Below are 14,084 nucleotides of genomic sequence, written 5' to 3'. Positions count from 1 at the left end.
TATGTGAGACAAAAACTTGTGAAAAGAAATGCAGAGCCAACAAAGACTGTACATGTTCAATTGAAACAACATTATCTGTCAATATCACAAATACATGTGCATAAACAAAACATTTGTTTATATTCTTGAGAGCTCTATATGACTTTGGGAAGTGTTTCCTTGTACAGAGTAACTCAGTCAATATATTTTCCATTAGCAAGAACACATAAATGTTGCATTGAGGTCTCCACTCCCTCGTATAGAAATTTTGTGAAATAATACTTTCAGTAGTGACTAATTCGGCAGCTTGACAAATGGTGCCGCAGACAAAACAAGAAATAATTACAAATATTGTTACAGAGATTGTATACAGTCTTTAAGGAATAAAAGGTCCGCACTGCACACACTCTGTATGACTATGTTTAATCAGCAGATATACCAGGGCAAGAATACAATACAATTGCCTATATTGAGTATGTGAAAATAAAAATATGAAGCTATTATTCATTCAACATTGAGGATACATATTTAGCATTTAAGTGCATGTGAGGGTACAATATTAATGTTGAAATAACAGAAATAGCATCCTAAATGAGTCAGGGTTTGTTTTTTGTTTGCATTTTTTTCCAATTTAAAAGGGGCAAAAGACTTAAACGGTATCGGTGTTCCTGGCCTCTACCACCTTGGCAGCTTTGTCCCTGTAGGATCTTTGCTCTCCCACTTTGGCCATCCGCTCCTCCTCTTTTTTCTCTTTCCGCAGCAGCCGATAGTTGAGCCCCATCCCCATAAAGAGGAAAAAACTGGAGACGATAAGGAGGATCCCGCAGCCCTGGTACGTGTATTTGTAGTCATGATAGATGTCCTTAAACTTGCCTGCAAAGGTAAAAACATCGGGTTACATTTGAACATCAGTGTATTGTATAAACAATGTTGTTAGTTACCTAGCAAAGGGGGCCCCAGCAACACAGGTCCACACTCAATGATAGTGACCAGGCCAACGGCACTAGAGAAGCGTTGGGCTCCCACCAGGTCCATCAAAGTCTCGAACAATACCGAGCTCAGCCAGCCAAAAGCAAAGCCAAAGAAAATGGCATAAATCACAAAGCCTTTGTAGTCTACCGAAATGGGAGCCAATACGTGGCAGACACCGTTGTACAACACAGAAGCGGCAAAGAAGTACTGAATCCTGGGTCGAACCCACTTAGTGTTGGCCACAATGCCCATAGAGGGCCGGGCGACCATGTCAACAAACGCCAGCACCGACAGCAGGAACGCTGCTTTCTCTTTAGGGATCTCTTTACTCTTTGCGTAGTTACTAAGGAACACCAACGGCGCAAAAAGTCCGAAGAACATTATAATATTGCCTGAAATATAAAGCAGGAAGCCACGATGCTTAAACAACGACAGGTCAATGAAGCTGTTAATAATCTGCGTCATGCTCCTCCTCCCGACTGTCTTCTCTGCAGGTTTGGGCTTTGGTCCGATTGGCCTCATGAGGGACCCGGCAACACAACAGTTGAGCAAAAGGCCACCCAGGATGAGGAAGCTTCCTCTCCAGCCAAAACGGTCATAGAACCACGTGTTGAGAGGGGCCAGCGTGGAGAGGAAGACCGGACTACCAGCCATGGCGATGCCATTGGCGATGGGGCGCCTGTTGTAGAAGTATTTCCCAATCATGGTGAGGGCGGGGTTCAGATTAAAAGACAATCCCAAACCTAAAACACAAAGAAAGTGAGCAGCATATTGGAATAACACTAGATGGCAACAGTGTGCAAAATGACTTACCTCCCACAACACCAATACAGAAGTACAGGGCTTGGACAGAATTGCAGAAGGAGGCAGCAATGAGGCCCAGACCAGACAGACATCCCCCCAGCATCATAACAGGACGACTCCCATATTTGTTCACCAGGATACTGCTGATAGGTCCTGAGTGTCCAAAAAAAAACAAAAAAAAAAAATCACACACATTCACTTTTTTTTTTGTTTTTTTTTGTTCTGCAAGTGTACATTTGTCCACAAGAGGGCCACAGCAGCACATCTGTGCTGCACCAAACCCCAAAACAACTTCTGCAATCATTTTTGTCAGTGCTGCACTGCAGTAGATGTTCTTTCCAACCATTAATAACAGGATCTGTCAGAAAAACCACAAGAGCTGTAATGAAATAATCATTTATTTGCCTCTGAGATGCATAAAAATTGACAGAGATGTAATTTGTTTGTGGGGTCTCCTTAAATTGACTCTAAATGCGTTTGAAAGATGATTGGAAGTTCAGGCGTGGGTGTTTTGTTGTGTGTGTGTATGTGGTTGAAGGGTTGTGTGTGGCATGCCAATATTATACACTTTCTTGCAAGGCTCTAACCTTTTGTGATTAAAGGAGCAATTTTTAAAATTTTAAGCAATATGTCTGTGGTCGTACAGAAGCGTGAGGAAGACTTTACAACATGTAAACAAATAACAAAAAAACAGACGTCCACCTATGGTTTGCAATACCAGGCCTGAGTGTGTATGAGGGCCCACAAGGAAGACCGCCTCTATGCCAAATCTTTCCACTGCCCACCACGCCTAAATAGAAACTGACAGTTTTTGTTTAGAGGTTGTCCAAACTCATTTGCCAGCACAGTGCAAGACAAAGGGTCTTTAAATTGTAATGCAGCCCGACTCCGCACTATCAATGAGTTCTTTCCTCGTGGGCCTGTGGGGAGAGCTGCTCGGGATAAAAAGGTTGGAACCGAATTGGTGTAGAATATTATGAAGGTAATGGATCAAAAATGGAAGGAGTACAGAGGTGCGCAACAGTGGCTTGCTAATGAACTTGTCCCGTCGACATGCACAGAATGTTGAGTGCGGAAAACGTCACTGTCGCAGAGCAGGCAAACACACTTCGCCTCACTGAACTTTTTTGTGTTAGTTGCGAGTGTTAGTTGTGTGTGTTTACACGTGAATATTTGCATTCATTGACAACGTCAGTCGTCCTCTGTGAAATGTGTCGCAGTACGATAAGAAGCTTTGATGCATTGATGGTAAACATCCTGCTTGCTGATGTAATGAGGAAAGAGGGATTAAGTTGGACGTGTAGTTTCGCTTGCATTGGATATGTTAAATAAGCTATTGTTGACTCAAACACTAAACCTTCAATAACTTGCCTTTACATAATGTATGAAGCTATAGTATCCATACATAAAATGCACCATCCCCAACTTTACTTTTATTGTTTGCACATCTTCCAACTGCACTTCATATCAGTTTGACGCACTAAGGAAATATGTTCCAGAAACTTTCCTGACACTGCAAAAAGTGGACCGCATCATTTTTTTGCTGTTTATCTCATTTTGAAATAAAGGGAAGTGCAGCCATTTTCATTCCAGAGATGACAGCTGTGAGGAATGGCCGATGCTGTTCTCCCTGTGAGGAATATCATGCGTGTAAACAAACCTTATCATTACCTGCCTGTGTGACATCATTCTTCTCATCAGAGTGCACTCAACACTCTCGATGCCTCAAAAACACAACCAGAACCATGTCTTTAACATTAACATATTTGGAAAATTTGCATTAGATTAGCATATTTATAAAACATTACCAAATAGCGCGCAGACCTCACAGCTAGGAGACCAGGGTTCAATTCCACCCTCGGCTATCTCTGTGTGTGGAGTTTGCATGTTCTTCCCGGGTACTCCGGTTTCCTCCCACATTCCAAAAACATGCTAGGTTATTTGGCGACTCCAAATGTATGAATGTGAGTGTGAATGGTTGTTTGTCTATATGTGCCCTGTGATTGGCTGGTGACCAGTCCAGGGTGTACCCCGCCTCACGCCCGAAGACAGCTGGGATAGGCTCCAGCACCCCCCGCCGCGACCCTCGTGAGGAAAAGCGGTAGAAAATGAATGAATGAATTACCAAATTTCTTTGTTTTCCTCAAGCTGCTGTGCCTCACACTTTGAAAATCCCACTCTAATTCATACAACATAGCAACAGGGCGTAAAGACTACTTAAGGGATTAACATAATATGATTAAAGCATTATATTTGTAAAACATTAGGATTTGTAGTACTCACCTCCTCCATACGTGACCGCTAACATGATCGAGGAGATCCAGGAAACCTGGCTGCTGGTCACGTTGAAGATCGCCTCAATCTCTTTGAAGAAGACCGTGATGGACTTGGGGAACGCATAGGAGAATCCAATAGAAATGAAGGCACCAGCCACCACCATCCAGCCCCAGCCACCCTCAGGGGGTGTGTAGCCAACAGGACCTCCGACAGCTGCTGGCATTTTTCTCGAACAAACGTTGGCTTCTGTATGTGGTGCAAATAGGGGTACCTCTGTAGGAGAAAACAAAACATAACATTGTACATTTTTTTTACGAACACTGCCCCCACAACAAAATTAGCCCAAATTCATGTCAAATTGCACCTACAAAGTAACATGGCCTGCAATAAACATTGTGTCAATGGGTGTTAATAGGATTTTCTCACACTCAGGAGGGGTGCCACTGAGTGGGGTTTGAAATAAATAATAAATAACACTTGCAAAAAATAATAACCTGAAATAGATACTTGTAAAAAAAAATTCTACATCTTTTTAAAATTGTTGAGTATGTCTTGATGAGTTGGTCGCATATAGGCCACACAGTCAGGATATCGGGAAGACCTGGGTTCGATTCTGGGCATTCCTGGGCATCTCTGTGTGGAGTTTGCATGTTCTCCCCGTGCATGCGTGGGTTTTCTCCGGGTACTCCGGTTTCCTCCCACATTCCAAAAACATGCTAGGTTAATTGGCGACTCCAAATTGTCCATAGGTATGAATGTGAGTGTGAATGGTTGGTCTATATGTGCCCTGTGATTGGCTGGCGACCAGTCCAGGGTGTACCACGATTCTCGCCCGAAGACAGCTGGGATAGGCTCCAGCATACCCAGCGACCCTTGTGAGGATAAGCGGTAGAAAATGAATGAATGAAGAATATCAAATGGATCCAGATTCGATCTTCAATTGTTCTGTATGCAGAATGAAATTACTGTATGCACATTACATTACATTACATTACTCCTATATTGTATTAGTATTTCCACTTTTTTAACGCTCAAATTAATGATATCTATCCAATTAACAATTAGCCCTATAGTCCACAGGTATGTGGTCCACAACAGGTCTCTGATTGGCAGCAAGTCAAAAAGCATTTGCATTAATAAGAGTGGTTGTAAACAATGTCCTGATGTACTTGTACTAAGTCCATTTGAAGTATCATTAGTGGTCAGCATCCAGCAGCCTCATCTTCCTCTGCATGCAGTGGAAGCCCTACTCAGCTAATGGTGTGAAAGTCATATTGTCACACTTGTTTACAATGAACTCATCAGCGGTATTAATGCTAGTTGCCCCTTAATGCTATCACAACATTGGCTGTGTAATATACCTGTGAATACATAATTTCCAGATTTTGGAAAGCAGTCTCTCTTCAATTATCACCTGCTTCCATGCTCTGTCTGCTTAGTCATTCCGATGAATAAACACATAATTAGAGTTTGGAGTTTTTGCAAGGGATATGTACATACATGCATGTTTTAAATCACCATGACCAACCTTGCCACTATGACCTAAGTGCACTTCTGTGTGTCTTTAGTCGGAAAACAAATGTTTTTCTAAGCATTCTGCTAACTGGACAACAAGGCTTAAGACAGAGGATGCTATTTACGAGCTGCATGCGCTCCCACCTGCTGATCTCCCGCTGTCTCACTTTAGTGGTGATGAATAAGAGTCCATGTGCAGAGTCAAACAACTTGCTGTGTTGTTTACACTGGGGAGGCCACTCAGGGAGAGCATCGATCAAGACCATGAAGACGAGAAAGTCACACTGCTCCACAGCTCCCAGCCGAGTGGAACCATTTTGTACTTGATTTGCTTGATGAATTCTCTTATAAAAGACTGCTCTTATAAACTTATTGGATGGGCCGGTTCTGCGCAGTGTGGAGTAAATATTTAATGCGTTAAAGAACTTTTGTTATTGAGCTGGGATTTTGGCTGTTGCTACGCAGTTGTAAATGTGCCTCTTGGATTGAACTACAGGCGCAATGGAGGAGGAACTGTCATATATATTTTTTTGTTGTTTATGGCATTCATGCACACATTTAAGTATCAGTGGTGTACTTAAATAGTTATTACTCTTAAGACAGTTAAATGCATGCTATGTATGAGTGAATGAATCAATTTTTTATTGATGCGTGATAAAAAAAAAATTCAAGTTAAACTATATTAGGAAAGCAGGAAGTGAACAAATGCAACAGTTACTGATTGTAAAAGTACCAGATGGAGGGGTAGGATTTAATAAGCTTTGCTTCTTCCTACTCCTTTTGGACATGTGGAACTGTGAACTGATTATGTGATGCATTCAATTGTAATCTGATGCATGTTCAAATGAAATTAAACCATTATCATTACCATTTTTCCCCTGAGAAAAATCTACAAATATTATTTTTGTAGGGGTATTTGTTATTGTTCCTGTCCAGGTTGTAAAATGAAAAAAAAAAAACTTAAACTATAGTAGGAAAGCAGGAAGTGAACAAATGTAACAGTTACTGATTGTAAAAGTACCAGATGAAGGGGTAGGATTTAATAAGCTTTGCTTCTTCCTACTCCTTTTGGACATGTGGAACTGTGAACTGATTATGTGATGCATTCAATTGTAATCTGATGCATCTTCAAATGATATAAAACCATTACCATTACCAATACCATATTATTTTTATTACTTAATGTAATGAGCCACTATACATTATATTGCCATTGTTTTTATGTTATGTTATGGCATACTTTCTCAGGCATTAATGTACATAACACAAATGCTCTGATTATAACCAGGGTGTATATTTACCTAAATCACTAATTGAACAGACAATGTTATTTCCCAAACAAACAACTTGCAATATTTGTTTTACTTTACAAACTGTGTATGAGAAAGATGAAAGAAAAACATACATCGTTTTACCATAAAGTAATTGTAAGTATAATGCTCAACACAGGAGCAACAGAACCAATGTTGCAATAGCGGTCAGGTGCAAACTGTTTAGACAGCATTAATAACACTGATGAGTTCATTGTAAACAATAGTGTTATATATAAATATGTTTGCAAGCAAGTGTGACACCCTGAAATATATAAAGTGCATACAGAGGTAGATAAGACTGCTGCAACTATGGTGAATTTAGTCCTGTGTAACTCCATTAATTAATTTGTAGACCACACACTAATTAACTGAAGAGGTCTTAACACAGAAAATAAGCACAGTACATCCCAGAATGACTGTAACTGTTGTCATAGTAGCTGTGTTGCTGCAAAGCTGAGGCACATTTAATAAATGGCGCAAATGTTCCAGATTTCCCCCAATGCCTGTTGTATCTCCCCCTTTGAAATCCAAAGGTCGGCACCATTGCAAGAAAGGTCGCTTGCACATATTTGCTGTCTGGAAATAGTTGCCAACACTTGCGCCTCGCGGGCTCTCAAATAGGACAATATGCAGGGGAGATTTCCTACACTGGTGTTAAAAGGATGAAAAATTCAGCAGTTGACTCCAGATGATGAATGGACAAGATAGTAAATACCGACAAGGCTGCTGATAAAACGGCAAAAACCAGTGAGATAACGGGAAAACACAATATTTCATATAAAAAGAATTGATTGCAACGTTTCTAAAACAAATTAGTGAAAGCTGCAGAGTCAATAAATGGACAGGTAGCGATAACCCCAGCTGGAACTTTAAAGGGCTAAATAAAGCAATGAGCAGCTTCAAAGTGGCTCTTAAACACACATACCACTGGAAGATTGCTGGTGGGGTGGGGGGTGCGGGGGGGGGGGGGGGGGGGGGGGTCTGTGGGAGTGAGCATCACTGCCAAAAGTATACACTAATGTACTTGCAAATACCTTATGAGTGTATCTGACACTGCCAATTTAATTGAAGTTGAATCTGTGACTATATTCATGCCAGTCACAACATTGTAATTTATGTTGCATATTTGCTACAGACAGAAGGTATATTTAGTATTTTTTGGCAAACCTAGCATTTTGGAATGTCAGTACTCACATCCAAACTACTGCTACTTGTACCTCGGGGCCAATATAATTCCATTTATTTCCAATTTGCTTTTGTAGAATAAAAAAAATCCCACAAAAACATATGAAAAATCACTAAATGAACATTTAGTTTATGAATAGCATTAATAGCATTCATTCTTCCCCTGCTGCCAAGCTTTAGGCGACTTTAGACGACTAATTGTGGTGGTTGTATTATTCAAAATAGATGAGTATTCTGTGTTCAACATTTACAGAGAAAAATTATACATTTTTATAATATGCGTCACGACAAGCAATACGAATTTAGACTATGTGCACGACAAGATATTTTAAAAGTGATGTCTGGCTAGTGTTAAAAGTGTTAAGCATCTTACCTCAACTGGCAGGCACTCTCAAACCGGGCCAGATAAGCTCAGCGGGATAAGTCAACACAGATCATTGAACAAACTCTTTGAATATGTAGCGGAAGAAATACACTGCATATATTTCACAGATGCTCCAGAAAGTGAGCTGTCGGTTTACATCCAGTCGGACAGCAAAAGCCAGCGGCAGCTTTGCCCTCAAACGTCATCTGTTTCCGATGAAGTCAAGTTGGGGAGTTGACTCGATGCCCAGATGAAACCTGGACGCTGTGGTGCCAAAACGGTTTGGTGGGTCACCTCTTATTGGCCGGGGGGGGGGGGAGGAGGCTTAGTACCATGGCTTTACAATGCCTTTCCCCACCCCTTTGTCATATGCAGAGGCCAGATTCAGATTCTGTGCCTTGTTGCATGTGTGACCTAAGAGGATATGCAACCGTGTCTGCGGTCTAACAGATAAGACGCTTTCTGCCATACCGACTTCCACTATTGGCTGATTTATCAGTCACTGGATATTAGCGACACACAGGGATCCGGTTCACCTCAACAGCAGATATTGTTTATTATGTGGAAAACATATTTAACACTTCATAGGACCAATGCGGCTAAGCCCCTTTCTTCTAAATTCTTGGAGCATTTGGGCCTTGAGGAAAACTACACAACCCTCAACAACCATAAAACGTCTTTGTTAAAGAATTGTTGCACTACACAATGACCTGGATCACTTTTTAATGCAACAGTGAACTGGTACCAACCTCGCATCCCAGCTTGGTAAACCTAACACAGAGGTCCTTTAAAAGAAGCCAGGTTTGATCTTTAAATCTGAAAGGGTTTCTCAGATTATATAAGGTCTAGCATAGTCCCTCGGAGGAAATAACGACATGTTCTAGCATGAGGGATGATCAGTCCGGTAGCAAGAGCAAATCCATGACCTGCTCACTTTATCGGTGTAATTATTTTTAGTTTACCCTGGGAAGAGTCAGTAGGGAAGGAACAAAGACTTCCTTATCTGTCTCATCAAAATTTTAATCAACGTCCACAAAGATTATTATTTTTTTTTCCGCTCTGTGACATCAAAAATCTCTTGGTGAAAGGGTTTGATTTTTTTTTCAAAAAGGCTGTCATGCCGCACATCAGGGCTCTTCAACTACATTTTTCTGTAGGTAAGATTAGCAGGGAATGGGAAAAAATATAATTGATACTCTCATAATCCACATTTCATTCATTCATTTTCTACAGCTTATCCTCATTAAGGTCGCCGGTATGCTGGAGCCTGCAGCTGTCTTCAGGCGAGAGGCGGGGTACACAGTGGACTGGTCGCCAGCCAATCACAGGGCACATATAGACAAACAACCATTCACACTCACATTCATACCTATGGACAATTTGGAGTCGCCAATTAACCTAGCATGTTTTTGGAATGTGGGAGGAAACCGGAGTACCCGGAGAAAACCCAACATGCAAACGCCACACAGAGATGGCCTAGGGTGGAATTGAACTGGGGTCTCCTAGCTGTGAGGTCTGCGTGCTTCAAAAGGGTTAGGTTCAAAACCCTAAGGGTTCAAAATTATCTAAATTATTTGTACAAATTACTTTTTACGCTGTACATTGTTGTCATATTTGATGTCATCTATTTATTCTCCACATTGTTATTATTATTATATATATATTATCTATCCATCTATCCATCTTTCATATATATGAAAAATACTACTAATAATAAATAAAAACACAAATATTACAATAAAATAATATAGCAGTAACTTCCACATGTTATAATAAAATAACTAATTACATTAAATCATAAATATTGAAAAAAAATTATGAAAATTGGACACAATTACACATTTAATCCCTAAATATACCTCACACACTTAAAGGAAAACTGCTAATTTTTTAAAATTCTTTTATATTTTATTTTATTTATTTGTCATCCACAATTCTTATGTGAGACTTGAACACATCTTTTTCTTTTTCTGTTTGCACATTTAAAAGTGAGCCCTGAAAGAAGTTTGGGATGGCTCAAAAGGCATGGTAAAACTGCTTATTTCTACTTATTTCTTATATACACTTATTTTTGCTTCCAAACTGTTTTGACATGCATATTTAATACCTAAGATTTGTCTTAAAATAACCTTAAACTCAATTGTTAAAAGCGTGTATCATACTAGTTAGTAAACCACACAGTAGGCTTATGTCCTCTTAATTGTTTTCTGAGTGAACGATGCTGAGTTTCTCAGTGCCAGTGTTTTTTTTTTTCTGCAGGAAGACATTCCACTCTATTTGTGTGTTGCTAGACTTCCTATAAGGTAAACGCACCGCTGTCACGGCAGCCTCTTTAACAGAATAAATGTTTCCTTACTTTGAGGTAATTGAGTTTTGAAACAGTCTGCACGTGACCCCTTGCAAAGACCTGGCTGCCTCTCGGTCCATCAAGACGAGATTTTCATTTGCACGGGTGCACACCTTGGCATGGGCAAAAAAAAAAGGTAATTGCTGCCAACTTTTGCCCCACGAGCATCTCTTTCTGTTGGCCGTAGCGCAATCATCCTCAGTCACGTCATGCCTTTATTGCTTCCCCGCTTGCACGGCGGGTATTGTTTTCCTAACCAACTCTAGTTAAGATCATGTATTATGGCCGTTAAATGAAAAGCTGTATGCGGTATACACTTTAGGGGCTCACACACAGTAATGAACGCTCGCACGTTGACGGAGAATGCAGTGCACGATGCCGCACAGCTGATTAGACTCTATAGCAGCTGTGTTTAGCTGAGATAATCAATTTTAATCCCTCTTAAAATGCTGTATGGGCTTTTGAAAGCACTGATTTGCAACCACACCAAACCTGACGTTGCAAATGAGTCAAAGTGTGTCTTTGTGTCTCAGAGTGTCTTTGCACAAGAATCGTGTGAATGTGCAGAAGATGATTTGCGGAAAGACGTGGACAATTAACAGGATCATATTCAGGTATATTTTGGCATCGTTTAACACGAGAATACATTTAGTCAAAAATCTCTCTCCTGCTTACAGTTAGTCCAGAACTCTGTGGTACGGCTTTTAACAGGAACCAAAAAGGGGGAGAACCTCACCAAAATTCTCGCCTCCCTGCATTGGTTGCCTGTTCGCTGTAGGATTGATTTGAAGATTTTATTGTTTGTTTTTAAGGCGTTAAGGCCCAAATACATTCAAATTTACTCGCCAGTGAGGTCACTGAGGTCCGAGGGCCAGTTCCAGCTTGTGGTGCCCAAGACGAGACTTAAGACCAGGGAACACCGAGCCTTTTCTGTAGTCGGCCCCAAGCTATATGGAACTCTCTCTCCTCCCAATTAAAAAAGGCCCCCACTATTGATAGAACCCACTTTTATTATCTGGCTTTTAACTCGGCGTGAGTCGTAATGGTCCTGTGTCTTTTAGTTCTTTCTTTTTGTGTTAATTGGTTTTATTTTTTATACTTTTATTGCTTTGTTTCTTGTGTTTAATATTTGATCTTTTAATTCCTGATTAAATTCAATTTGTAATTTCATTCATTCATTCATTTTCTACCGCTTATCCTCACGAGGGTCGCGGGGGGTGCTGGAGCCCAGCTGTCTTCGGGCGAGAGGCGGGGTACACCCTGGACTGGTCGCCAGCCAATCACAGGGCACATATAGACAAACAACCATTCACACTCACATTCATACCTATGGACAATTTGGAGTCACCAATTTACCTAGCATGTTTTTGGAATGTAGGAGGAAACCGGAGTACCCGTAAAAAAACCCACGCATGCACGGGGAGAACACGCAAACTCCACACGGAAATGGCCGAGGGTCGGATTGAACTCAGGTCTCCTCGCTGTGAACTCTGCGCGCTGTGCAGCCCAATTTGTAATTTTATTTATTTTATTTTTACTTTTTATTTTACTATTCTGTGCAGCACTTTGGAAACTTTGTTTATAAAATGTGCTACATAAAAAAGTGGATTGGATTGGATACACTTAACTACATTTATAGGTCAGAAAAGTGGAAAAAGCACAATAGGTCAGCTGTTGTACTTACTACAGTTACAGTCAATGCAGGTTACTGTTACCACTGGCTGTATACTGCCAACTGAAAATGAACAAAATTCTTATATTGTATGTAGCACGACTGTTTTATGATGACTTTATGGAATAAGACAAAAATTTCTAGAAAAAAAGTGTTCATGCTACCCGGATTGATTTGTTGCATAAGTGACTGACGCAACACAAGCATGCACAGCACCATGTACGTGAAAACAAGTGAAACAAGTTTACCGAGTAACTTTAGACAAGAAACCTAATAAAGTAAACGCCACACGAGTCGTTCTCAATTGCACCGCATACGTGAATGAGGCTCAGCTGCTGTAGCCTGCAGAGTCGGTCTTGGGCAGGGCGGTTGCTGTATGTAAGCCTGAAGAGTAAACATTCATTCATTCATTTTCTACCGCTTTTCCTCACAAGGGTCGCGGGGGGGTGCTGGAGCCTATCCCAGCTGTCTTCGGGCGAGAGGCGAGGTACACCCTGAATGTGTCACCAGCCAATCACAGGGCACATATAGACAAACAACCATTCACACTCACATTCATACCTATGGACAATTCGCCAATTAACCTAGCATGTTTTTGGAATGTGGGAGGAAACCGGAGTACCCGGAGAAAACCCACGCATGCACGGGGAGAACATGCAAACTCCACACAGAGATGCCCGAGGGTGGAGTTGAACCCTGGTCTCTTAGCTGTGAGGTCTGCGCGCTAACCACTAGACCGCCGTGCCGCAAGAGTAAACATAATGAGGATTTTTTTTCATCATGAATATGGGTAATGATGAGATGTACTCATGTAATGCTCATCAAAAATGCATCATCCCCAATAAACACACTAAACGATGGTCACACTGTCACTGAATGTATCCTGTCCTTAAAGAAGAAGTTAGTGCATATGTAATAGTGTTTTTTTGTGTGTTTATGCTGCCATTTTATTGCGTGAAAACGTGGCTCCAACAAGCTTTTCCAGGTATCAATTGCATCTTATTTAGATCCACAATTACACAATGTAATATCCATGTGTGGGTCTTTGCCAGGGTGTCATGCATCAAGGTGTATGATATCACAAAGCAATTTGGGGGATGCTTTGTGAACGCTGCAGAACACATTTCAATGTTATCGCCGCAATTGTGAGACACACACACACAAAGCAACACAGAGACACACACCAGTGGGCGCTACAAAGAAAGCAGTGACAGGGTACGGAAACAACAAATCTTGGAAAGGTTCCTGATATACACATAAGTCACATGATATTTTTGTTTTGATCTTTTGTCTTATTCACAAGACACACACTAGCATGTACGTACACTACACTATCCATCTCATTTGGAGCACTTTAAGCACTCCTTTGTGCTGACAGATATCAGACTATACAATACTTCCTGTCATAAAGGCTAAAAGCTGTTCTGCCATCTTCTTTAAGTTGTTTTTCCTGCATGAAAATCCAAACTGTAATAAATAGATTTACTTACTGCATAGCAAAGCAATCTTAATTTGATGCACTTCAGATGAAACACAAAAAAATCTACTGACAGGGCATATGATCATAATAAGAAGAAAGAAGAATGACTAAACAGAGGTGGCTAACAAAAGAAAATGAAAAAAATAGGAAAAACTATAAATGACACTGTGCATAAC

The 14,084-nt window shown here is 40.7% G+C and overlaps 1 protein-coding gene across 1 annotated transcript; it reads right to left on the bottom strand.

The window, feature by feature from the left end:
- Window positions 1–489: 489 nt before the first annotated feature.
- slc16a1a (solute carrier family 16 member 1a) lies at window positions 490–8,498 on the bottom strand. The gene is made up of 5 exons (XM_058054581.1): window positions 8,419–8,498; window positions 4,039–4,305; window positions 1,765–1,908; window positions 921–1,694; window positions 490–852 (listed from the first exon to the last, which is right to left on the bottom strand). The coding sequence occupies exons 2-5, from the start codon at window positions 4,253–4,255 to the stop codon at window positions 629–631; spliced, it is 1,359 nt and encodes a 452-aa protein (XP_057910564.1). The 5' UTR covers window positions 4,256–4,305; window positions 8,419–8,498; the 3' UTR covers window positions 490–628.
- Window positions 8,499–14,084: the final 5,586 nt, after the last annotated feature.

Source organism: Doryrhamphus excisus, chromosome 18 (genome assembly GCF_030265055.1).
Source record: "Doryrhamphus excisus isolate RoL2022-K1 chromosome 18, RoL_Dexc_1.0, whole genome shotgun sequence".
NCBI lineage: Eukaryota > Metazoa > Chordata > Actinopteri > Syngnathiformes > Syngnathidae > Doryrhamphus > Doryrhamphus excisus.
The sequence above is the reverse complement of the archived record's forward strand: the minus strand, read 5'-3'. Positions and strand labels throughout refer to the sequence as shown.

Excerpts from the sequence above, each read along its gene's own strand:
- slc16a1a (XM_058054581.1), bottom strand. The coding sequence starts at position 4,255 with ATGCCAGCAGCTGTCGGAGGTCCTGTTGGCTACACACCCCCTGAGGGT. Across the intron at positions 1,909-4,038 it reads AGCGGTCACGTATGGAGGAG|GACCTATCAGCAGTATCCTG; the intron begins GTGAGTACTACA and ends TTGGACACTCAG. Across the intron at positions 853-920 it reads GCTGGGGCCCCCTTTGCTAG|GCAAGTTTAAGGACATCTAT; the intron begins GTAACTAACAAC and ends TTACCTTTGCAG.